This window comes from Vitis riparia, chromosome 1 (assembly GCF_004353265.1).
Source record: "Vitis riparia cultivar Riparia Gloire de Montpellier isolate 1030 chromosome 1, EGFV_Vit.rip_1.0, whole genome shotgun sequence".
In the NCBI taxonomy this organism is placed as follows: domain Eukaryota; kingdom Viridiplantae; phylum Streptophyta; class Magnoliopsida; order Vitales; family Vitaceae; genus Vitis; species Vitis riparia.
Window position 1 is genome coordinate 14927763 of NC_048431.1, and position 27623 is coordinate 14955385.

Genomic DNA, 27623 nt, shown 5'->3' on the forward strand with positions numbered 1-27623 from the left:
CTATAAAATCATTATTTATTAATTTTTTTTCTATATTTATCACATTGTTTTTGTTTTTCAAAAATTATGAAAGATTGCATATTTATCACAAAAGTTTTTCAATTAGAATTTTTGTTGATTTAAGTAAATTATCAGTGATTTATCCTTTTTACATTTAATTATTTATATATCTATCAATTTATTTTATTTTAGATTAATTTTTTCATATTTATCACATTAATAAAACTTTAAAAAAAATTGTGCACTCTTCACTTTAAAATTTTTATGCATTTATCATTTATAATTTTAATAAATGTATAACTAAAATATCAAATAAATTAATAATTTATAAGTTTTATAATATTTTATACAATATAAGTTTAAAAAAATTATTTTCACAACATAAAAAATAAATATAGTTTTATTATTTTAAATAAATTATCATAAAAAATGTCAAACTAATTTTTTGATGTCACATTTCAAATTGAGAAATTTGAAATAAATTATTCTACAAAAGTTTCATTTAAAAATAATTGAACTTTTTAATCAAAATATGATAACAATTGTCTCCTTAAAATTTATGAGTATTATTTTTTTATAAATAAAAAATTAAAAATTGTCGATACAAAATTATATAAGGTCGGATACAATAACATAAGATTAAGGTATAATGGGATGCAATCAAGGTACAATGAAATGAGACCTTAAGTACATTGTTTTAAGAGTACTAATAATTTTGTGCTTGAGAACGAAATTAAACAATTAATGAGACTTTGGGCACAAAGCATTAGGACTACTTTTTATTTCTTCCTTTTGAACAAAATTGGACGTGAAATCATAAAAATTGTTAAAAATTCACACACACACACACACATAACACTAGGATACAAATAAATTGAATTAAGATATGAAGACATTGCTTTAAAAGAAGTTGAAAAACAAATCACCAATTATTTCACTATTTATTGATAAACCAAAAAAAGATGAGTTTTGTATTCCAAAGATCATAAAATTGCAATCTATTGCAACTTTTTGCAATGATCTTAATAAATTATTTTTTATATAAATTTATACTTCAAAAAAAAAATTATTTGCTTGAAAAATAAAATATATTTTAATTACATTTTCATAAATATTTTTTCATATTATTTATTTATTGGCTTTAGATTAAGAAAAAAATTTACTCACTTTTTAAAATAGTTTATCTTATTAAAATGTGATATATTACAATTACATCTTCAAAAAATATTATTTATTTATTTGCTTTAGATTAAAGAAAATAAATTGGTCACTTTTTAAAATAGTTTATCTTATTAAAATGGGATTTTTGGGTTTTCATTAAATAAAAAAATAATGGGTCATCCCACTCGAAGTGTATTGATTCTTTCAAGTGTTAGTTACCTATGAAAGAGGAGAAGACCCCAAAACGATACTTCCCCAAGGCCTAGCCCTGGCATATGTCTAATGAGCAATTAAGAAAGAAAGAAGCCCCAACTCTTGACAGCTGACATATGATATTGGGCTGTCAGTCTGTTTGTAGCTTGTCAGCAAGGCCGGCCCACCTCACTGAAGAGTTCTCAAGATTATTTTAATTTGCCATAATTATGATATGTTTCTGCCGCATCCCAACTCTTACCAACCAATCTCATTGACTAATGGTTACTTATTGTAACGGGTTCTATATGCACGCCTCTCTTCTGTCCTCCACCCTTTTCATCGTTTTTGGCTCTCTGCAGCATGGACCCAATAGGATTCAGTATGTCTCTATGCTTTAACTTTATTTATGGATATTATATACTATCGATCAAGATTCAAGTCGAACATGTGAATGATGACGCTATGGAAATTGAACGGTGACAAAAATAAGACGTTAATGGAATTGAGCCAAATAGAACATGAAGAGTTTAATTAGTGTCGACGGCAGTATGATTAAGAGTAGGAAGAAGAATAAACCTTGCTTCTCCTTCTTCATTTGACTTCAAAAAGAGGGGAAGAAAAGGGCTAGGATGGGCTCATATGTTTGACAGGTAGTCCATGGATCTTACGAGGTAGGTTTATATTCCACACTCCCACATACAGAGATGGAATTCTCTTCATACGCACAGATTGCATACCTCCAAATACACATATATATCCGCCTCATGGTGTGTCGTCTTTTCCTTTCTTTTAAGGAAACCAGGTGCTTCCCTTTTCCCTTTGAATTTATTCATCAGCATGAACCTCTTTCAGATTTCAGAATTGGAATAAAGAATCAGAGGAACTAAAACCCAGACCAACACCCACCCTTATCACTCTTAAATATCTGCTGAGACCTCCCCCACAGATATCAGAATCATAGCCTCCCTCTCAATCTCTCTCTCTCATGCTCAACAGCCCTTTTCACTCCCACTTTTCTCTCTCTCTATCGAGTCATGGAAGAAACAGATAAGTCCAATGCTAACAAGAAATGCACTCCCAAAGGCAGGAGTTTCAGTGGAAGGACCAACCCTAATGATCATCAGTTGTTTCAATACTCAAATCCTTTTAGGTTCTCTAACCAGAACCAGTACCGGAGCTACTCAGCTCTTCATCCTCCGCCTCCTCCCATACCTCTGCCTCAAAACCAGAACTTTAGATCAAAAGCCCATTTGCAGAAACCTTCATGGAAGCATGACAACCCCCCTCGTGCCACCTCGTCGGATACCCAGGTCTCACCACTCACAGTATCAACAGGTAACACCATACTGGAACCCTCCTCTTTTCTTTATGCCTTTTTTTTCTTTGTTTCTGTTTTCATTTCCCCCCCATCTTTATAAGAGTATGGATTTGAATCAGAGAAAACCCACGTTTCTTGTGAAGGGGATAGTAATATTTTGGATTTGTCACGTATTGAAAAATTCTGTGGAGTGGCATTCGATCATGTATCCATCGATAGCTGCATATAGGACTAGAAGAATCTGTTTTCGAATTGGAAGCGAAGCATATTATGGTTGTTTTGAGACTTGCGTAAACCTTGCAACTCTATCGAGTAATGCCCGAGTGACAGCATCAAGGTGTCACACAGTTAAGGTTTTCCATCTTCACAGAGGCAAGCACTGGTCTGTATGCAAGAACAGTAAAGATTCTTTGTTGGATATCTCAGCAAGAAAATATGTTGAAAATCGAAATGGTCTTTGATTGTTGTTTACTTATTTGTTTATTTATTTTCCATATATGACTTTCTGATATACTGTGTTTTAATCAATCAGCAAGAGGAGACTTGATAAACTTGCTAAATTCTAATATAACAAGTTCATAGTCTTGTTCCTTCTTATTTGTTTGCTTTTATTTTTTACAAGCTCTGGGCGTTCTACTACTTTACTAGGTCTAGCTTTACACTACATGGATTGTTAACTAGTGACTTACATTCCTTCTTGTCATCCAAACAGCACCAGAGGACACCGAGCGGCGAGCCAGTTTCTCCCCCAGAGGAGAAAATGGAAGGAAGGTCATGGGTGCCACACAAGCAATGGTGACTGCAAGAAGACCAGATTCTGGTGGAATAGAAGGGCCAGTTATATCTCTTCTTGCAAACCATTTTCTTGTCCAGTTTGATTCTTCGCAGAGAATATTCCATTATGATGTTGAGATCTCTCCAAATCCTTCCAAGGAAGTGGCTCGAATGATCAAGAGAAAACTAGTCGAGGAGAAGTCTGTTGAGCTGTCTGGTGCTCTTCCTGCCTTTGATGGGCGAAAGAATCTCTACAGCCCAGTCGAATTCCAAAATGACAGGCTTGAACTATTTATTGGTCTTCCCATTCCCACTAGCAAGTCATTGTCACCGTCAGGGGAAATAAAGGACGCCTTGCAAGAAAAGCATCCACAGATTAAGCTCTTCCGCATAAACATCAAACTTGTATCAAAATTTGATGGGAAGGAATTGAATAGCTACTTGAGCAAAGAGGGAGATGATTGGATTCCACTTCCTCAGGATTATCTTCATGCTCTAGATATTGTTTTGAGGGAGAGCCCCACTGAGAAGTGTGTGCCTGTGGGTAGATCACTGTACTCGAGTTCAATGGGAGGGACTAAAGAAATTGGAGGAGGGGCGGTTGGATTAAGAGGGTTCTTTCAGAGTCTTAGACCAACCCAGCAAGGACTTGCTCTCAATGTGGATTTTTCAGTGACCGCATTCCATGAGAGCATAGGAATAATACCCTACTTGCAGAAGCGTGTTGAGTTTCTTCGAGACCTTTCCCAGAGGAAGACAAGAGGTTTGACGGGCGAAGAAAGGAAAGAAGTGGAGAAGGCATTGAAGAATATCAGGGTCTTTGTATGTCATAGAGAAACTGTTCAGAGATATCGGGTGCATAGCTTAACGGAGGAAACTACGGAAAATCTCTGGTTCAAAGACAGGGATGGGAAGATTCTGAGGCTGGTGAATTACTTCAAGGATCACTATAGCTACGATATACAGTTCAGGAATTTACCATGTTTGCAGATTACAAGTAGCAAACCATGCTATCTTCCTATGGAGCTTTGTATGATCTGTGAAGGCCAAAAATTTCTTGGGAAGCTATCTGATGATCAAACTGCAAGAATACTTAAAATGGGCTGCCAGAGACCAAGAGAACGAAAAGCCATTATTGATGGGGTCATGAGAGGAGCGGTTGGGCCAACAAGGTAACCACATGATAATATCTAAAACAGGGTTGGGTAGAAGAGAAGAAGATTTTTGTTGAAATTCTCTTCAAAGTTGCTAGAAATTTATCTGGTTTTTCTTCAAATTGTTAATTTCCAATAATTTGATTTCTTTTGGTTTTTGACAGTGGCAGCCAGGAAAGAGAATTCAAACTTGATGTTTCAAGAGAAATGACACGATTGAATGGGAGAGTTCTGGAACCTCCTAAGCTAAAACTTGGTGACGGTGGGCATGTAAGAGATCTAATTCCTTCCCGTCATGATCGGCAGTGGAACCTTTTGGACAGTCATGTGTTTGAAGGGACTCACATAGAAAGGTGGGCACTGATTAGCTTTGGTGGCACTCCAGATCAGAAATCTAATATTCCCAGATTCATAATCCAGCTATCTCAAAGGTGTGAACAATTGGGCATCCTTCTTAACAAAAACACCGTCATGAGCCCCCAGTTTGAACCAATCCAAGTTCTCAACAATGTCTCCCTTTTGGAATCTAAACTCAAGAAAATCCACAGAACTGCATTGAATAATCTCCAGCTTCTTATGTGCATAATGGAGAGAAAGCACAAAGGGTATGCAGATTTGAAGCGAATTGCTGAGACCAGCATTGGGGTTGTAAGTCAGTGCTGCTTGTACCAAAATCTTGGCAAGTTGAGTTCACAGTTCCTGGCAAACCTGGCTCTCAAGATCAATGCCAAAGTCGGAGGATGCACTGTTGCCTTGTACGATTCATTACCTTCCCAGATCCCGCGCCTCCTTCGCCCCGATGAGCCAGTCATCTTCATGGGTGCTGATGTGACTCATCCTCACCCGCTTGATGATTTCAGCCCCTCTATTGCAGCCGTGGTTGGGAGCATGAACTGGCCATCAGCTAACAAGTATGTTTCAAGAATGAGGTCCCAGACCCATCGTCAAGAAATTATCCAGGATCTTGGTGCTATGGTCGGAGAAATACTGGATGATTTTTATCAGCAAGTTTCCCAACTCCCCAAGAGGATAATTTTTTTCAGGGATGGAGTCAGCGAAACCCAGTTCTATAAGGTGCTCCAAGAGGAGTTGCAAGCGATAAGAGTGGCTTGCTCTAGATTTCCCAGTTACAGGCCTCCCATTACTTTTGCAGTGGTTCAGAAGAGGCACCACACGAGATTGTTTCCGAATGAAAGCAATCCATCTTCCATTGGAAACCAGTTCTCGGACGACAACATCCCCCCAGGGACAGTTGTTGATGCTGTGATTACTCACCCAAGGGAATTTGATTTCTATCTTTGTAGCCATTGGGGTGTGAAGGGAACAAGCCGACCAACCCATTACCATGTCTTATGGGATGACAACCATTTCACTTCTGATGAACTCCAGAAGCTGGTTTACAATCTATGCTACACATTTGTGAGATGTACCAAACCGGTTTCGTTGGTGCCCCCAGCTTACTACGCCCACCTGGCTGCATACCGAGGCAGACTATACCTGGAGCGTTCAGAATTCACAGCATTGGCTAGAAGCACTAGCGCACTCTCCCGAGCTGCCCCTCCTAAGACAGCTCCTCTGCCCAAACTTAGCGAGAATGTTAAGAAACTGATGTTCTATTGCTGATGCTTTTTCTTAAATTCGTGAATCACATGGCCTACGCACATTTTAAGTCCACATGGATGTGACAAAATCTTATAAAACAAGCTAGCTAGCCCTCATTGTAAGTGTAATCCCTCATCCAATAACCAGTAAGCCTTTGGTCATTCTAAAATTATTGGAAAACATTCTCAGTATATTCTTAACAAGGAAGCAACCATCATCTTAGATTGAAAGTATTGCTCTATCATCAACTTGATGTACAGACTACAGAGCATGATCTTAAGGTCGCTGGTGTGATGCTAGAATCGATTGCAGATCTTATCATCTAGTCATATAGATGATGTCCTCAGCTACAGCATTGTCGACAATAATTCAACAGCCTGTAATTAAAGGATAGAAATGGGTGCCTAATAGAGCCCAATAACCTACCCAAGCCCAAGGCCCTCGGGTCATCAGCCAAACACCCGGGTAAGACATAAGAGTGGAACGGTGAGAAAGTGGCATATATGCTTCATGCTGTTGGCCGTTTTCCTAACACACATCAACACGGACCTCCTCTAGTCTCCAATAACCATACAATAGAAAAACAACAAAACAACACCTGCAGCTGACCCTAAAACAGTTGGAATTGAGGACCATAAATCCATCCTCTCCCCAGCACCACCCAAAAAAGAAAAACAGAAGGAACAAAAATAAAAACACAAGGCTATGAGAGATCATAGTCAAATTATATAAGACATAAGCCTAACTGCATTTTCCACCATAAAAAGATGAATAGCACGTACCATTCATTATTCATGCTTACGTCTCCTTCAAACTTTAACTGGCCGGTAGAAGAAGAAGAGGAGGAGACAGAAATGGGATGGAGATGATGTAAAATTGGGGGGCAGTTTGGGAATGGAAAGGAGGAGAAACAGCGTAGAAGAATCCGGTTAAAGTTACAAGTGCAGCCCTAGTCAGTGGGTACTATACTCCATTTTTCCATTATCCATGCATGCAACAAGAGCAGCAATGAAGATTTGCAGGGGGCAGAGAGAGAGAGAGAGAGAGAGGAAAGGAAATAATAAAAGAATCCTAAACCTGGGGACCCAGTAGATGGGATAGTAGAGTACAGCAGGTGAGGCCAGTGACTGAAGCACTGAGAGTAGCAGTGCCAGCACACATGAATATAGAAGAATAAGGACGGTGATAAAGAGATAGGAAACAAACAAAATAAAAGCCAAAGAAAGATGGGGGATTTGAAGTAAAGCCACTGCACTCTGATTTCGACTTTCCCTTTTGTCTCTTCAGTCTTCATACCTCTCTCTCCTCCTTCCTGCCTCTCTCCCTCTCTCTCCCTCTTCACCTCATCAGTCACCAGTCACCAGTCACCAGTCATCACCATTCATTTCTCTCTCGAGCTTTTCTCTGCCCAAAGTACTCGAGGGGACACAAGGACTGGGGTTTGGGCAGGATGAGGTAGGGACCAGTGAATTGCAGGAGCATTTCTCAGTTGTGGGCCCTTCTTTTAATTCTCCTTTGCTGGGATTCTTTTTCTGCCAACTCCTCTGGGGACGTGTCTAAGGTGGATTGGCTAATGATGAGGATGGTATCGCTGGTCGCTGGACCCCGCTTTCATTCTCCCCCCTTCTTCCACAGCAAAGTGAAAAAAAAAATTTCGAGTATGTATTTGAAAATGTAATCGTTCTGTGAATGTGTACAAAGAAAAAGACAATATTACTAATCTTCCAATTACTTGGGTTCAAATTTACTTGGTGGATTCATAGATAATTGTACGTGTATCAGCAGACAGCAGCAAGGTAAAAGCAGTGCCCAAGCGTGAAGGTGTGATAGCCTGATCGGCATCTCGGTTCGACCTAAATCCAAATGCCTTTTCCTTACAACTAAATCTTATTAATTCCAACACACATTCACTCATTCGTCATTTCTATCCAGATCTGCTACCAGGAGGGAGGCAGCAATACACAGTATTGTAATGGGAGTCTCGCAGATGGGGCCGGGCCACCATCAAATCAAATCAAATGTTGATGGATTGATATCATCCTTGAAGGCATAGGCATGAATGAAATAAAAGATGAGAGCCATATGGATAAAAGATGTAGGATAGTGCAAGAGGAGCAGGAGCTCATTCATTACCCACCTCTTTTAAGTCTTCCCTTAGCCATTCTCACCACCATCATGTTGTTTTCATAATTACCTAACAAAATACCACCACCACCATGTCTTGTGGCACCCATTGATGATCAACTCGGTATGAAAGAATATGATAAAATTAAATATAAATAATATTTTTAAGTCAATGATCACTTGCCATTATCTACGTGTATCAAAAGAGGCAATAAAAAATGCCGACTTTCCCATGCTTTTACCCAAGAGATGAGTAACGATAGAACAAAAGAAAACTACAAGCCTATTTGTATTTTTCTGTGATCACGACTGTGGAATGATAAATGAATAACAGGGTGCAATTGGGGTAGAGTGGAATTGAAAACTAGACCCTCCCCATCAAGACTAAATTAGGTATTTCCACTCAAATGGGCTTCTACTGCCTGCTTAAGAAATGGCTGCTATAACCAAGGGCAACGTCTAAAGGTTAGCCTACTAAATACAATTATTATTAACTTTTTCTTTTTATAAAAATTGATTTATATTACTATCCATATTTTATCACATAAATCTTACAATACTTATACTGTTATATCATAATCTTTTTTTAAAAAAATCAAATCAAAAACTTTTTCCCAACAAAAATTATTACATTAATTGTTTAACACATGTCTCATGAAGACAAAGGTCTTGTTTGGAAAATGTTTTCAAAAATAGTTTTAAAAAATAGTTTTTAAAAATTATTTTATAATGTTTTGTAAAACAAAAGTGTATTTAAGAATTTAAAATATTTTTAACTTATTTTCTATATTTGTAAATATGTTTAAGAATAATTTTGATTTGTAATGCTTTGTTTTTAATTATTTTCTATATTTATATAATTATTTTTTAAAACAAACTATAAAAAATAAATGAAAACAATAAAAAAATTAAAATATATTTTCTAAAAATACTTTTTGTTTTTAAAAACAAAAAATTGTTTTATGTTTTTTTACTATGAAACATGTTTTTCTTTTCTTTTCTTTTCTTTTTTATTTTTTTTTATTTTTAAGAATATAAAACTATTTTCAAAAGTATTTATCAAATAAGGCCAAAATAATCCTTGAAAATTTATTGCTTTGCTATCACAAGTTATTTTGTAAGTAAATTTATTCTTCTAATGAAAAAAAAAATCATTAGAGTGTTGACATCCTTAGTAAATTCAAGACGTAGATTTGGATTTGCTTTTGTTGTAACTTAAGAAATCATGCTTGCTTTAACGTCTCTCTACACCTTTTTCTGCTAGAGCAAACATAAAGCAAATGATAGGGATAAGGGGAGTGAGGCAAAAATACGAGTATAAAACAAAAAATTTCACTCTTGTATCAACAAACCGAAATTTTGGTTACAACTTCCTCAATACCATTTTTTTTTTTTTTTCACTTTACAAGGTGTATTCAAAGTAATGGAAGCCAACATAGTGACACAGTATAAATTAGGTTTATAAATTCCAAGAAAAGGATTATTCCATTGGGAAAAAAAGCCTCCTGCTTCATATTACAATTCATTACTATCTCTCAACTAGAAGTTGTAGGGCTTGTTTGGTTATTATTTTTGAGAACTGGTTTTTTGTTCTTGAGAGCAAAAAAAAAAAAAAAAAAAAAAAACATTAAAAACTTGTTTGGAATGTGGATCACTAATTGTTTTGGGAAACTTGTGTTTTGATGGGCCAAATTGTGAAATATATGGTTTTTGGAACCCATGTTTATGAAATATAAAAAACAACTTTTAATGTGGAAATTTATGTGTTCCATGCACTTTGAGTCGACTGCCTTTTTAGTGCTGAGTTTTCCCCTTAGGGTATCCAAGTCAACAGCATTCGCAGGCCATGTCAGCACGGGCTGAAACTGAACTGATTGAAAACTCCAAAATCAAAATTTAAGCTTCCCACAAAAACACCCTAGCTGACGGTTCTTTCTTTCCTCTCTCTCATTTGATACCCATTCCTCTCATCTTTCTTCACTTTGTCACTGAGGCGATTTGAGAATCCTATATATTTTTCAACAATTTCTCTCATTTCATTTCAGAAGCCTTTAATCCTAAACTCCAATCTATAGTTTTCTATCTTCAGCCCCTTCTCCTCTCAAAGTCCTAACCATTTGAACCTGATCGCCCCAATTTCCTCACTCTTCCGGATCGAAGACGGTATAAACTCCAATCTACAGTTTTCTATCTTCAGCCCCTTCTCCTCTCAAAGTCCTAACCATTTGAACCCGATGGTGCCAATTTTCTCACCCGTCCTGATCGAAGACAGTGTCAAAATTTGCAAAATTTCACACATTTGAAAGTGTAAACCTTTAATCGAAAACCTCAATCTAAATTTTTGTTGCTTGTGGAAATTATGAAGAACCAAATGGAGCACTTCATCAAAACATCGTCTAGTTAAGAAGATGGCTTGAGGAGGGTACGTTTTGATTGAAATTCTGTTTTAGGATAGCGAACCCGAATGGAAACGACAACTGTGATATATTGGCTTCATGAAGAAGAAATCTTGTCTTCATCTCATTGGATGGCATTTTGCTCTAACCCCCACATAAAATGTGAAGGTAATTAATTTGTATTTAGGGTTGTTCTGTTTTTTATTTAATTTTTTTTGTTTAAAATGGAGCACAAGAGCGATTTTCGAGTGGTTGTTGTATTTCGATTTTTTTGTGCATTGGTGAGGCCATAGCTTGAGGCGCATGTGGATTTTGGAGCGCATGATCAGACGTTCGATCTCAGTCTTTTTGTGGATTGGAAACTCATGAAATGAAAAATGAAAGCGGTAATTTATTTTTTATTGTGAAAAGAATGTTGTGGAGATATATAGAAATTAGGTGGAATACCTATGTATTTTTTTAGATTTTTAGACTGATGGTAATTATTGATGACCATAATTAGGCAAGATCATCCTTTGGCGAAAAAACTTGATAATTCAATCATATTTGTTGAGAATAAAAATGATAATAATAATAATAATAATAATAATTAAAATGCATAAATTATGTGTTGGTTAGTAGAAATTGTTGGTAGTGTTTGTGAATTTGTAATATTTGTTGGATTTTGAGTGTACATTTTTCGTTAATGAAGACACAATTCTTTCATTGCATTATAGATTGGAGCATGACATTATTATGTTGTTATTGGTTACTCAACGTGTAGCTTATGTAATCATCACAAATTTAAGCTACTACCTTAATCCACTTCAGGTACTACCTTAATGACCCTAAGGTACTACCTTAATGTACCTTAGGTACTACCCTAATGCACCTTCGAGAAATGTTGCTCTTCTGTAACTTAAGCCACAATTAGTTCATTGCATTACATATTGCAACATGGCATTGTTATGTTCTTATTGGTTACTCCATCGGTAGCTTATGTAATCATCACCAATTTAAGGTACTACCTTAATGCACTTCAAGTACTACCTTAATGACCCTAATGTACTACCTTGATGTAACTTAGGTACTACCTTAATGCATCTTCGAAAAATGTTGCTTTTCTGTGACTTAATCCACAATTAGTTCATTGCATTACACATTGTAGCATGGCATTGCTATGTGCTTATTGGTTACTCCATCGGTAGCTTATGTAATCATAACAAATTTAAGGTACTACCTTAATGCACTTCAAGTACTACCTTAATGACCATGAGGTACTACCTTAAAGCACTTTATAGAAATGTTGCTCTTTTGTGACTTAATCCACAATAAGTTCATTGCATTACACATTGCAACATGGCATTATTATGTGCTTATTGGTTACTCCATTGGTAGCTTATGTAATCATCACAAATTTAAGGTACTACCTTAATAACCCTGAGGTACTACCTTAATAATCCTGATGTACTACTGTGGACCCCGCATTTCGGCTCAATGCGTTTCCCACTCGATGGCGAAACTCGATTTTTATTTGAAAATTTGATTTTTATTTGATTAAGAAAACTGACTTGGAGTCGCCACTTATTTTTGTTTTATTTTTAAAAGGGTAAACAAAATAAGAAAGAAAAACCCTAAGTGTGACTCCTTGTTTGGAAAAGGTAATCTACGAAAAACCGGATCGGGTTCGGGGGTCAGGTTACTTATCGGGAAGGTACGGTAAAGACCATAACACCCCTCTAAGTCCCTAAAAATGGGTCTCTACTAATAAGGTGAAGCTGACGTGGCAATTGATGAGTAAATCAATGAATATTCAGAGTGATCATGCACGGGCGAGAATCTAGACATGCAAATAGAAAGACCAGAAAATGAGTGGATGCGTACCTGGGCGACAAGCCACCAAGCGCTATCAAGAGAGAGAGTTAGTACACAATTTAGGGGTAATAGCATGCACGTCGGATAACAGGATAAATCAATCATACATGGCAATTAAATTAATCAATCAATCAATCAATTATAGAATCACTTATGTCGGGCCCCCACCAAAGCCCGTTTTATTTTGCATGAAGTAATTCCGTAAATTCCATTAATTGGAATTACAAAATTAAAGTCTTGCTTATTTTAAATCATTTTAAAATCATGAAAAATTCAAAAGTGGCTCGCCGAAAAGAAAAAGGCGGCCAACTTTTATTGAAATGGAGACTCTTGGGTGATCCTGAAAATTCTAAGGATGAAAGATGAGAAAATGGGGATTATTTAAAAATCAGATTTAGAGAAAGATATTTACAAAATGAGATTTGAGAAAACATTTTCAAAAGCAAATAAGAAGAAGACCGAGAATGTCACGTGACCAGGATAAAGGTGGCCATGCAAGAATGCCTGAGTGGGGGAGTTGGTTGGATCATGAATTGGCATTGATGGTGGTGATCTTGACACCTGGACTGTCACGCTGAACTGCTGTTGCATGTGGAGATTGCCTGTTAGGTACTGAACCCGTGACCTGACTGCCATCACTTCTCTTTCTTCATTCAACACCCCTTCAAACTTGGCTCTTCTCAAGTCAGTAAGGGGTTTGGCGAATCAAGACTTCGACTCAAAGTCAAATGAGCTCAATCCAGACACAGCACCAACAACATTACCCATTTGTGAGTGGAGCAGTGGAGATATCTTAGGCAGCATCCTATGCAAAGGTTTGAGGATGGCGTCAGTTTCATGCACTCCTCGTAAAATAACATTAGTCTCCTCCTCTATAAGGCCTTCATCTTCTCCATTTTCCTCACATCTAAATGAAGGCAAAAATGTTGTCTCTTCTTCATCGGGATAAAGGACTTCATCAGAGCTTGAATGCTTCTCGCCGTTGTCTAGGAATTTCTGAGATACATCACAGGCTTCCTTATTGCCACTTTCAGTCCCGTCACTCCAGTTCTTATTTGGCCAGCCCAAACCAGAATTAGCAGAGGAAAGGATATCTCTGCCCTTAGGAGTAACAAAGGACAGTGACAACTTTTGTTATCAATTCAAGAGGACTTAACCAGTGTTGGGCTGACTGCGCGCCGGAGAGAGAGGTCAAAATCAAAAAACATAATGTGCTCGTCTTCCCTCACAAGGACATTCTCTGGTTCCAGGTCACGACAAATAATCCCGAGCATGTGAAGGTATTTAAGAGCAAGAAGAACCTCTCCTATTGGGATGAGGTTCAGTGTAGTCAAAATGCAAACTCTTTCTGAGAAGCACCCTTCAACCTGTAACATCGGGCTGCTGCTGTGTGCCACCCTTGGGGGCACGTTCCGAACTGCTGAAGTCACACTGTCTTTGGCCTCCTCTTCATCGGAATCTGGTAGAATTCATATCACGATGAGTTCTCGCATTACAATTAGCTGGTTTTCAGCAGAAGCGGAGGGAGCAACAAGAGTATTCACAGCCTCAATGAGAACCTGCTGGAAGTACTGAAGGATGGATGATTTTTGGACTGAAATTCCCTAAGTCGGTACAAAAGGATATAATGAATTTCCTTAAAGGTTTCTATGAGTTTTCTGGCGAGAGGTTTTCATTCTGGATACCATGCTTTCACTATCTCTCGCAAGTCTCATTACTTGGGCGCCCAATCATTATTCTTTTCCATCTCCACAAGACATCGAGTGGATTCCTATCTTAGCTGGCAACTCAGAGACTGATTCTTTAATCACTATACGTTCAAATGATAGTGGCACAAATCTGAAACAACCCAAAGTAGACTTTCATTAAGCTTATGATGTCCTTCTGAAAATAGGACCCACCGAAACCAACACAAGCATGCAAGAACTTGGACCCAATCTGGGTATCCATGCCGACCATATTTAGAATCTAAGTGACATCAGTAGCCTCACAGGGAGCCGTCATGACGTTAATGAAGGAAATCCTCTAGGTCAAGAAAGCATTAATAATGAGCTTAGAGAACTCTTCTGGAGTTTCTTTGCTTCCGGATCAAGAAGACTCAATCCAGTTTCAAAGGATCTTGAATGGCAGCATTCTCGGCAGGGAAAACTGAGTATAGAGGCATTCGGGACTTGACTCCTCAGCTGTTATGGGTCATCAGTTGCATCTCTGGCGTGAATAAAGTGAGAGGTTGAGAGATGAAATGGGTTTAATGGGACGGTTTGAGGAAATGGCTAGCATGAGTCGTGAGTGGGATGAGTGAGAAGTGATTTAATGAATACATGGGTATTGATTAGTTGAACGAGTGGCAGAATATAGGGATATAACGGGTATGACAATGTGTATATGCAAGAATTAGGGATATGCATGGTATGGAATGGTAGTGGGCATGAGGATAGGAATTATGAAATGGGTGTGAGGAGGTGGGCAGTGGGCATGAAACGATAGGTTGGACGGAGGCTAGGATGAGCGAAAGGTGAAAGGTGGGGTGGATTTGACGGTGGATACAAGGGCATGGCGAACTCATACATTGAAGAGATCATATTTCAGTCATACTGACGAACCATGGCTGCAATATCATCTTGTAATGGTCCTCAAATGATAACTGAAATGCAGCAATCAAGACTGATGGCATGATGATGAAACCCTGCGACTTGACTTGTTATTGGGCCCACATCAAAGCTAGACATCTGAAACCCCACAACGGCAAGGTCCATGGATGACACGTGGTTTAACCGGTCCTTTCATAATCACTTTCAGATTATTCTCTTTGCACGAGGTTAAGAATTGATCTTGTCTTCCTATTATTCTTTTGGGAAACAACCAGTGGAAGAGGCTTTGAATGCTTCCTCTTTGATCTTTTACAAGCAACCATCTCAGTCTGGGAACAGCAACCAGCTTGCCGACAACACCTTTTTGCATGAGTGCCCAATTCTAGAAAGTCACAAGCGAAGTCAACTTCAGTCAGATCATTTTCCATTTAGCATGGTTGGTCAAGGAGATGCCCAGTCACAAAGCAGCCCGGTATCAACTCCTTTGCATTCTCCTTCTGACCATCCTGTATGGCTCACCTTCTGGACAATGACATAGTCTCCCTCATTCAGGAGATGACATAACAACCTTAAGCCGAATGCCATGCACAATCTGAAATAGCCTCTTGTAACCACTCCAATTGTAAACTTGTGGAGTGTATGCTTCTACTATTCCCCACCAGCATTTTGTAGTCCTCCACTCCTTCATGTCCAGTAGCCACAAGTTTAGGCGCATATCCGAGGTATCCTACATGGTCTTGAGAGATTCTTGAGCATCCAGCATGAGAAAGGGGACAATGGCCTTGATCATAACATCCTTGAGAGGCGACAGATGGCGATTCACAACAGTAAGTTTGATTGGTTTTGCAGAATCAGTTCAGTTGAAGAGTTGCATGGACTCCTCTAGAACACCCATAGCTAGAATTGAGTTTGGAGGAACCGTGATTGGAAAATCCAGAGCACAAGCAGTAGCTCAATTTTCTTCCAGATGACCAAGTTTAACCAATCCTGCCATACTCAAACCTGATATCATTGCTCCTAGGGTGAACATCATTGCTGCTTGCCTCAAAACCTGGGTTCTTCTGGCCTTCCTGAAGATTCTAAAAGAGTGAACCTTACTGTCATGTCAGGGACTTCAATGGCTTGCCCGCACATTAGTGGAATCACGGCTCTCAACCAGTCGGCTAACCCCACATGGACCCCACTCCAACTTTTCCAGATTAGTAAAAAACAAAAGGCTATACGAACCTGAATATAGCCATACCATTTGCGCAATCTCTTGACTTGGTCAGCCTTTCATGGCTGTATTAGTGTCGCTAACAAAATCAGCCACTGTACCCTCGCTATAAATAACATAGGACCCTAGTGCATAATCAGGCAGAGGTTCAATCAATTATGGTTCAGGATCATCACCCCATGCAAGCCCGGGTACTGTTGTAGAACCCTGTAAGCTTCCTTGTTTCAGATTGATTTCAACATTCTTTTTTAGCAACCTCAGTCTATCAGGAAGATCGGCAAGAAAACTTGAGCACCCAAAAGAGCAGCAATACAGCCAACTAAACCACAACCAGAGCCTAGTCCCACAGTCTACTTCAACTTAGACTGCCTAAGCAAACTCATATGCTTTCCTTGTCCAGCTCCAAAAGACTCGGATGCTGATCTCCTTCAGAAACTTTTCAATCCAGACGGCCAGCCCAAACAGGATACCCACTCCAAAAGTAACAGGAACAGAGAAGAAAATGAAGAGAAATAGAGTGTGTACAAGAGTAGATAATGACATTAAACATAGCTTCATTTCATGAAAACCGAAGAGCTTTAAAAAAAAAATGGTGGGACATCATGAGAGGTTTCAACATATAAGGAGATAGCATAAACATCATGTAACTAGCATGGGAACAAACAGATATCAAGCAAACAAAGATGAGAAACCAGCTTAAAATCCTCGACAGTAAAAAATGAGCATCTCAGACATAAAAAAATGGTTAAAATATGACTGTAAAAGTGAAGAAACCTCAAGTGGGAGATGATCAAACCTGAATGCCTCCCTTGAAGCCAAAATACTTGATTCTCTGGGAGCTGTAAATCCTCAAGAATGGCAGCCAAAAACACCTCCTCTAAAGAATACTCTCTAGCTCTTTTCTCAAAAGCAGCCAAAGCCTCCTCACTCTGTATCCAGTAACCTCTCCCAGAAAGAATACCGTCAAAAGCTCCCGGAGTCCCTCTCTCAAAGTTCTTTGCTACCACTCACAATGCTCTCCTCTCCTTTCTCTCCAGAAATCTACTCTGTTCTTCTCCTCTCCTCTTTTCTTCTTCCTTCTCTCCCCTTTTTCTTCTGCCGAATCCCTCTCTCATACGCTCCTCTCAAAATATCTTCTAACGGCCTGCTCCCCGACCAGCCTCGCACAGCTGCCTCACTCCACTACCCTGCAGCTACCATCCTCAACGGTTTTCAGCTTTTTCTGCTGAAAGAAAATCTCCACGTGTCCAGCTTTCATTGGCTAACAAAGCCATTAGCTTGATACCTTATCAACCAGTCCTGGAGCGACACGTGGCCATTCCAGATGATGACACTTGTCATAATTGGGCTGCAGAGATGTCTCCCCAAAATGGGGGTCTACAAATATGCCCCTCTTCGGTAGAGTTCACGAGTGTAAAGAACATGAACACTGGAATGAAAAGTAAGTGTGAATAGTGAGTGCAATGAAGTGAACTCTACCGAAGAACCAAGAAGACCCCCATAGGGACACTAGTGAGATATAAACTCACTCAGACTAACAGATGAACAACGAGGCTCTAATCCTAAAAGGAAATGATGTCTCAGGATGCCTCTGCAGCCACACTAAGGATCCAAGCTCCCTCTAAGACGTCTCCAAAAGTGACTCGAAGATCGATGTCAAATATGAGTAACGGTCAAACCACCCTGGAGTACAAGAAAGAATGTGCCCAAAGGAAACTACCCTATGTGAATTACATGAGAATGCCAAGCGTAGGATGCCTAACAACATGACTGAAATACGTCTCGTGAACCCAAGGAACTATGTCATGTGTAGTGGAAGGGGAAGTCTAGAAGAGCAATGATGAATAGGCGATAAGCATCAAGTAACCAGGTGAAGAGAATGACTCTGAACGCCTAAAATGAAGGGAAACAAGGTGACTCAAAATGCCTAGATGAGCATGCACGAAAATGGTTTTGAACACCAAAACTAAAGAGAGATGGTGACCTGAAATCGGATAAGACTCGACTCAATTTAACAAAACAATGACCGATCGACATAGGTGCGGTCTCGACTCGAACTGAACTGAAACTGACAGGATGAATGACCGATCGATATAGGTGCGGCCCCGACTCAAACTGACACGATAATGACCGATCGATATAGGTGCGGTCCCGGAAACACAAACTGACATGACAAGGAGATGGCCGATCGATATAGGTGCGGCCCAGACTCAAACTCAAACTGATAGGATGATGACCGATCGATATAGGTGCGGTCCCGACTCGAAAACTGACATGACAGGGAGATGGCCGATCGATATAGGTGCAGCCCCGACTCAAACTCAAACTGATAGGATGATGACCGATCGATATAGGTGCGGTCCTGGAAACTAAACTGTCATGACAAGAAGATGGCCGATCGATATAGGTGCGGCCCCGACTCAAACTCAAACTGATAGGATGATGACCGATCGATATAGGTGCGGTCCCGACTCGAAAACTGACATGACAGGGAGATGGCCGATCGATATAGGTGCGACCCCGACTCAAACTCAAACTGATAGGATGATGACCGATCGATATAGGTACGGTCCCGGAAACTAAACTGTCATGACAAGAAGATGGCCGATCGATATAGGTGCGGCCCCGACTCAAACTCAAACTGATAGGATGATGACCGATCGATATAGGTGCGGCCTTGACTCAAACTGACACGATAATGACCGATCGATATAGGTGCGGCCCCGACTCAAACTCAAACTGATAGGATGATGACCGATCGATATAGGTGCGGTCCCGACTCGAAAACTGACATGACAGGGAGATGGCCGATCGATATAGGTGCGGCCCCGACTCAAACTCAAACTGATAGGATGATGACCGATCGATATAGGTGCGGTCCTGACTCAAAAACTGACCCGACAGGGAGATGGCCGATCGATATAGGTGCGGCCCCGACTCAAACTCAAACTGATAGGATGATGACCGATCGATATAGGTGCGGCCCTGACTCAAACTGACACGATAATGACCGATCGATATAGGTGCAGCCCCGACTCAAACTCAAACTGATAGGATGATGACCGATCGATATAGGTGCGGTCCCGACTCGAAAACTGACATGACAGGGAGATGGCCGATCGATATAGGTGCGGCCCCGACTCAAACTCAAACTGATAGGATGATGACCGATCAATATAGGTGCGGTCTCGACTCAACACAAACTGATATGACAAGATGATGAATGACCTGATCAAATGGCCCAAAGCCAAAGGATAACCCAGATAATGATGCAAGCAAACTCAGGAGGGGATATGCCCCAGTATGACAACTCATGAGGATCGACAACTAGGTCGAAAGATAATGAAGCCTGTGAAAGGTCCGATGATCCTAGGGAAGGAGGGTATGCCCCAGTATGACAACTCGAAAAGGTCAACAACTAGATCAAAGGTGAGTGAAGCCTGTGGAAGGCCCGATGCTCTCGGAGAAGGGGGTATGCCCCAGTATGACCACTCGGAAGGGTCAACAACTAGATCAAATGTGAGTGAAGCTTGTGGAAGGTCTGATGATCCAGGGAAGGAGGGCATGCCCCAGTATGCAACTCTCGGAGTCGACAACTAGATCAAAAGTGAATGAAACCTGTGGAAGGTTCGATGCTCTCGGAGAGGGGGTATGCCCCAGTATGCAATGATGAACAGACAGGGATGCAAAGTACCTCAAAACTAACTGTACTCTGAAATATGTTCATCCATCAGGTAATGAAAATGTCCAACCTCAAATAGGTAATGCCAAACAGGACCATGCATCGTGATACCATGCTGACTAAACAGAAATGACTGACGAATAAAAACAATGATGACCAGTGCTCAAAATGCGAAAAACAAGCAGATCAACACTCAACATGCCAACTGTCAAAATGAAAGCATCGTCACTAATAAATCAACAATCTGTCAGGCCCTGCCCTCATGGAAGATGTTGAACCTAAAGTTCAAAAGATATATGAAAGCACAACCAAGGTGATCGAGGACTGATCTACATCTCCTCCTAATCGAGAAAGGGGTGAGGTCATGTGTCACGGTGGGATGCGTAAAATAAAAAGAAGGTGATGATTAGGCTCTGGTATGATAGAAGGTATGAAAGTATCAAGGGTGAAATGTCTGAGTACAAAATGAAAGGTATGTAAGTGTCTGAGATCATCCAAGTATGCCGAGAAGACTAAACCCGAGGTGTCGATAACTCCATAACCCATCGAAAGCAGCAATCACAAACAGAAAGTCGAGTCTCGATGTCAAAACCTCCAACAAGGCGGCTATGCCCTAGTATGAAACGAGGACAACATGAAATAATCCAATGATCTCCATATCACTCGTCAGATACTTCAACGTCAAGAATCAATCTGATCTCCCTCCAAAAGATGGATATGCCCTAGTGTGAGGGATCTAGTAAGGTGACTATGCTCCAATGAAAAATACTCTCCATCATGGCTATGCCCCAGTGTAAAGTAGTGTATCCGAGTCAACAAATCAATCAACCTCTACTCCTGGTGCCAAAACGGAAACATCTCAACGTAATCCATAGAAATCAGAATCCCTGGGCTCCATGAATGTGAATGTGGTGGCTATGCCCTAGTATAAACTACCTGAAGTGACTATGCTCCAATGAACAATCAAAGTCCATCACCATATGAGAGGGCTACGCCTCAAAATAAAACGTCATCTCAAAAATCAACCATCAATGAGTAGAGTGTGCCCCAATGCAGCGTATCGAGTAGAGTGACTGTATCTCCAATAAAAAACTCTCTCTGAAATGGCTATGCCCCAGTATAGGGTCATCCCATAACTCCTAATCCATCGTAATCCAAGTGAAGAAGCGAACTGATTATGCCTCAGTGCAAGGCACCATCCCAAAAGAAAACGTCATCGATGAGCGGGGTATGCCCCAATGTAGATAATGTTGCCTCTGAAAGTCCATCACCGATAAGAGGGGTATGCCCCAGTGTAAATCATAATCTCAACTCCTCATCCATCATGCTCCGAGAAATAATCTCCAACTAATCTCAAGTATTGCCCATGTGTGAGCCATCAAACACAATGTGAAGTCACGGCCTCAGGGTCGTCTTCAGACACGGGACGTAACGTAGGCCAGGGTAATAAGGTGAAAGAAATGAAAGGAAACTAGGCTCAAAGATCCCAATGATATAATCCCCATACCCCTCGTGCATGAAATGCAATGCATAGAAAACGTCATGAGTCCCGAATCTAGGGGTCCCCACACCAAAAGTGATGATAAAGGGATGAACATATCAAATAAGCAAGAATAAAGTGTAGATGCTGAACTCAAGTCAAACATCAAGAAGGATGAGAAAAGAAAGAAGTCGTATGAGGTATGGTGAAAATGGAGTGATAAAACAAAGATAAAAGAAGGTAAAGAGATGAAAAAGTGAGTGATGGTCAACTTGCATCAAAGCATGGAAAATAGTCACATCCGAAATAGACGGAATGATGGATAGAGCAAGGATCCAGAGATACTAAAGAAAGGTCACTCGACTCTCTCACAAAAATCGAATGGGTGACTCATACTCTCACCCAAAATATGCATCAAGATGAATCTCAGAAAGAAGCTCTCATACGAACTCTCTCTAACACAGGAACTCAATGAAGCAACCTGGCACGTCCATACACATGCCCAATGAAGAATGATATAATGAATAATGCGTTTTTTTTTTCTTTTATCTTTTTTTTCTTTTTTTTTCTTTTTATCTCTTTTTTTTTCTTTTTTTTTTATATATTTTTTTGCGCATACCCTGATCAATAATGAATGAACTCCCATGAAAATGCATACCCAAATAATCAAACCCTCTCCACATACGAATGTAACATGAATCCTCACCAACAAGACAACCTCTCAAAATAACATCTCTGAACCACTGCCCATAAGGTGAATGGGGGAAAGAACGTGACAATCCTCCATGCAATGACGTGTGAGAAACCACCACTCAAGGTGAAATACGGATGATGTCGAGTAAGCAATGATGAAAGAAAAGACAGAGAACGAATATCACAAGAGATGATATGTGATATCGGAAAATAGTGATGAAATGATGTCCAAGTAGAAAATATCACAATGAAGAGTGAAGAATGAGGCTCGAATGTGTATGTGAGGTCTAGAACTCATGACGTATCTAAACATAGCATGCAAGCACTGCAGAGTCCCCAACCCGGTGTAATAGGTGAATGAGGTGATGAAAGAAAAGGCTATGATGCTCGTGCGAGGCTCAAAGTGCTAGCAACGGGTAACTCTATATGCGAAGGTGATCAAGTAAATCGGCTCATGAAATGATGGCCACCCATCCTTTGACCACAACCTCAAACATTGTGCTTTCAAGATCTCACATGGTCAATACTGAAAACTGGCGTCCATCCAACAAAGTCATGGCGACTCCTTTGAAATCGTGCAAAAGCTCCCACTGATGCTCTATGATAACCATCAATGTCCTCTGAAAATCAACTCACTCTATCATCACAAGCCACTCACTATCATCTCATAAAATCACCATCTCTAATCATACCAAAACACCTGAAGTCATATGCAATGGCTCAAATCAAGATGCTCCATGATAATCCCTCTATCTCAACAATATCATCAAACCGTCAAGCCACTCTCTCATCACAATCCATCTATCATCGTGCAAAGCTCGCCTCGGGTCAAACCATCTCAGACACTACCTGGTCAGATCCATGAAATGATGGAAAGGATAGGCAATGGTACTGTAATATGCTAAGGTGAACAATGGATGGTAAAGCGGTGCAGTAGTACCAAAGGGTGGTGTCATGTCAGGCTCAAAATGGGTAAGTCATCAAGTCTACAGAGTCAGGGTGTGGATATGGGTATGGTACTGCTCTAATCAGAAGGTGAAATGGGTCACAGTCTCAAACTCCCTAGGTCGATCTCCTGATCCTAGGTCAATAGGCTCAATATCCTCCATGATAGGTCAGGCCAAAGTGATCGTGATGTAAGTGAAAGATGCATCATATCGAAAGCATAACACGCATCAACACAAGATATGTAAAACTCACTCACGAGAAAAATGCCACAATACTCAGATAAAATATCATATCACTAACTGAATCAACGAGTACATCATGTGTGAAATGATAAAGGACTACAAACAAATGGACTCTCAACATGAAACTAAAAACAATGACTCTAAACCGAAAACAAGACTCAACAAAACGGAAACAACTCTGATGACGACCATAATCAGGATGAAAAGGTGTTCTAGAGTGAACTGTTGCAAAGTGATGCATCCATGTCGACTGAATCAAGTCCTCAACTTGGAAGATCCCGAAATACCATATGCCAACAGTACCATCAACATCCAAATCGGTCTACTGAAGACTAGGAGGAGGAGGGACTGCATGTGTAGAATGCGTAGGCAGAGGATTGGTGGTCACACTTGGCCTAGCCAAGTCAACCACCCCTGAATCGATCAAATCCTGTATCGCATGATGGAGTGCTGAACAACGCTCAGTATCGTGCCCCGGAATCTGATGATACAAGCAGTGCTCATGTGAACGGAAATAAGGAGGAATAGGATAGGGCAAAGGCCTCGGTGCCAAAGGAACAATCACTCCAGCGTCCCTGAGCTTCTCAAAAGCTCTAGTCAAAGTCATGCCCAAAGGAGTGAACTGTCTCGCAGCCCTCTGTGCATATGGTCTAGGTGGCAGGTGAGTAGCGGCTCTCGGATGTGGTGGTCGCGGCTGCATGCTAGTCTGAGCAATATAAGGCTCTTGAGCATAATCTAGCTGATACTGATACTGTGGAAGAGAGAAAGGAGCTCTGACTGTAGGAGGCCTATAAAGTGAGTGATGTGTAGGCCTCCGATGCTGATAACTAATAGCGCCAACCTCTCCAGATCTACTAAATGGCCCAATCAGCTTCTTCCCCTTACTGTCAGGGGAAGGAGTAGTATCTGTCCATAATCCTCGAGCAATGGCCTCCTCAACACTAAAAGCTGCCTGAACCAAACTCCTGAGATCCTGAAACGGGATGCCCACAAGACGTCTCGCGAATCTCGGATGTAGGTTCCGAAGAACCATGTCAATCTGATCCTGCTCCTTAGGCCGATCTATCATACCAGCCACCTTTGCCCTCCAACGAGTAACAAAGGAAGAAATAGACTCATCTGGCCTCTGTCTAGTGGCCTCCAACTCTCGCCTGGATACATCAATATCGGCACTGAAAGCGAATTGGGTTAGGAACTCATGAGCCACGTCCTCCCAGGTGCGAAGTCTCGAAGGCTCGACTGAAGCAAACCACCTCTGAGCTGCTCCACTAAGTGACATGGGGAAGAGGGCCACCAACTGTGCATCATCTATCCCATGTGCTCTCATAACTGTGCTATATAGCCTCAAGTGGATCTTGGGACAACCAATCCCACTGTAGCGCTCAATGTCTGGCATGCGAAACTTAGCGGGCAAGCTAGCCGCCGGTATGCCATCTCTGTCATCCCAAGTCAAACCCCCGTCCTGCAATCTGATCTGTCTCATCATGGACTCAAGCCTCTCAACCTTGGCCTCCTGCTCGGCCAATCGAGTATCCTCAATAGTAGGAACCATGGGAGGTGGCACTGTGACAGTAGGTGGTGGAATGGTCTCATAATGATCTGCCAGATGAAATGGAGTACCAAGTGAAACCCCGGGTGGACGAGTCTGTGCTGTCTGAGATGCATGAGGAATCGTCTCGTCAGTGACCATGCCAACCGGATGAGGATCCTGGCGAGAACTCTCTAACTGATCCAAGCGCCTACTGACTCCGGCCGTGAACTCCTGAATGGAAGCAAGTGTGGAAGCTAGCTCGTCTGACATCTCAACTGAACTGTCTAAACTCGGATGTGAATCTGCTCTAATCAATCGTCCTCCAACTCTCCTCCAAGAATGTGACTCCAGACTCAAACGACTCCTAAACTGACTCCTACAATGCAAACAAGATGGATGAAGGACACAAGATAAAACTCTAAAAGACGACAATACAACATACAAGCACATGGTCCTGAGGTGGCAATCAGAAATCTGGACATATGACGAGAACTCTGGAGTCATAAAGGTGTCCACTATGAGGTGGCTACAAATGTGACTAGAGAATTCTCATCAATAATCCAAGATGAAAGAGGTGTGAAAAACACACTATCACGAGATCAGTACTCCATCTATAAACATATATCTTTACCTCAACTTTCGATTCGAGCTCCATAAGAGGAAGATAATAAGGTGATCAAGGCGAATCTCTAGAAAAAAAGTGTGGATGTGAAAATGCGCCTTTCACCTTTCCGTAATGAAAATATGAGCATCGAGTCGAAAATCGAACCAAGGATCAAACGAATGATGAGGTACTGAGCTCGTGATAAGCGTACAGTGTAAAAAGATGATCAATGAACATATCCCAAAGTATCAAGTGAGTGACAACCAAGTGAAGAGGGGGGGGTCAAGCCAAGAAAGAAAAACGAAAGCCCTAGGGAGAAAACATGACAAACTCATCGAGTGAAAAACACAGTCCAATGTGACATGATAAGGGTGATCCAACTGATACTCAAACTCATATCAATCTCTGAGCACTCTCAACTGGAGACTAAAAAGAGGGAATATTGGATCCGAACTGTAACTAAAGAGGCTCTGAAGGCCCTCAGATGCACCCACGTGTAAGGAGGAATCCTAATAGAAGGATCTATGGCTCAACCTACGAGGTCAAGGCGGCTCTAAATGGATATGGGTGGACTTTAAAAATCCCTAGCAGAAGCGATCATACCCTCCAGTGGTACGCAACCCTCTGCACACCTCCGAAGAGACGGGGCGCTTCCATGCAAGGTGGACATCACATCCACACATGCACTACCTCGACATCCCAGGGGGTTCCTATGGTGAAACCTCTCAAACTCTCAACACTCGAAAGTCAACTAGAGTGCATAGTGATCGGTGTGGGTGCATCCGAAACCCTAAGATGCTAAAACAGAAGATGAAACACGCTGGTCGCACAAATATCCATGAAACCTAGCTCGGGGCTATACAGTCTTCAATGATCGGACTACAATCGACAACAATGTGTCTTTCACCTCCAGAATGCTCCCAAACATCGGTATAGCCCGTCGCTAGACCTTACTCCTAACCTCTATCTCGGTCAGAGTACAAGCACACACAAGGCCTCACACTTGCAAAAGTGAGAACCAAAATGAAGGAAATGACCGAGATTAGAGAGTGGAAGATAAGGGGATAGATGTGCGACCCACACAGACAATCGGCACACAATCATGCAAAGGAGAGTAGTCATGCAACACACAATCAAACAAATCTCAGATATATCATCAATGTACACACACAAGATAAGCAAGAATATGATGATTAGATGGATAGTGATACATAGACAACACGCTCAAGGATGATCAAAATAATATACCAACGAGTGGATCAGCATGTCGAGTCGAATGATGTACAGTAGTGAGTGTATGCATGTGAAGTGATCAGAACAATCATGACAAAATCAGGGTCAACGTGCTAAGCAAAGCAATAAGATCAATCATCAATAATCCAGCAGGTCAATGTCTCAAACGAATATATTAATGAAACACAGAAGAAATCATGGCATCAGAATCCCCAATCAATACAAATCAATCAATACGATCGACGTGTCAAAGTCTCAAGTGGATATAAAATCCGAGCATGCATCAAATATCCTCAATGTGCAATCAAGAAATGGGCATCCACTGATCGTCCAATCGAATGCCACGTTTGCTTCACTCTAAGTTCAAGCTTGACCCTCTAAAAGAACCCCAGCGGAGTCGCCATTTTGTGGACCCCGCATTTCGGCTCAATGCGTTTCCCACTCGATGGCGAAACTCGATTTTTATTTGAAAATTTGATTTTTATTTGATTAAGAAAACTGACTTGGAGTCGCCACTTATTTTTGTTTTATTTTTAAAAGGGTAAACAAAATAAGAAAGAAAAACCCTAAGTGTGACTCCTTGTTTGGAAAAGGTAATCTACGAAAAACCGGATCGGGTTCGGGGGTCAGGTTACTTATCGGGAAGGTACGGTAAAGACCATAGCACCCCTCTAAGTCCCTAAAAATGGGTCTCTACTAATAAGGTGAAGCTGACGTGGCAATTGATGAGTAAATCAATGAATATTTAGAGTGATCATGCACGGGCGAGAATCTAGACATGCAAATAGAAAGACCAGAAAATGAGTGGATGCGTACCTGGGCGAC

General features: G+C 40.7%; 1 protein-coding gene across 1 annotated transcript; it reads left to right on the plus strand.

Moving 5' to 3' along the window:
* Positions 1 to 1980: 1980 nt before the first annotated feature.
* Positions 1981 to 6305, plus strand: LOC117911375 (protein argonaute 7). Its single transcript, XM_034825727.1, has 3 exons — positions 1981 to 2691; positions 3387 to 4620; positions 4767 to 6305. Exons 1-3 carry the CDS (start codon positions 2391 to 2393, stop codon positions 6223 to 6225), a joined length of 2994 nt encoding a protein of 997 aa, XP_034681618.1. The 5' UTR covers positions 1981 to 2390; the 3' UTR covers positions 6226 to 6305.
* The last annotated feature ends 21318 nt before the right edge of the window (positions 6306 to 27623 follow it).

Excerpts from the sequence above, each read along its gene's own strand:
- LOC117911375 (XM_034825727.1), top strand. The coding sequence starts at position 2,391 with ATGGAAGAAACAGATAAGTCCAATGCTAACAAGAAATGCACTCCCAAA. Across the intron at positions 2,692-3,386 it reads ACCACTCACAGTATCAACAG|CACCAGAGGACACCGAGCGG; the intron begins GTAACACCATAC and ends TCATCCAAACAG. Across the intron at positions 4,621-4,766 it reads GGAGCGGTTGGGCCAACAAG|TGGCAGCCAGGAAAGAGAAT; the intron begins GTAACCACATGA and ends GGTTTTTGACAG.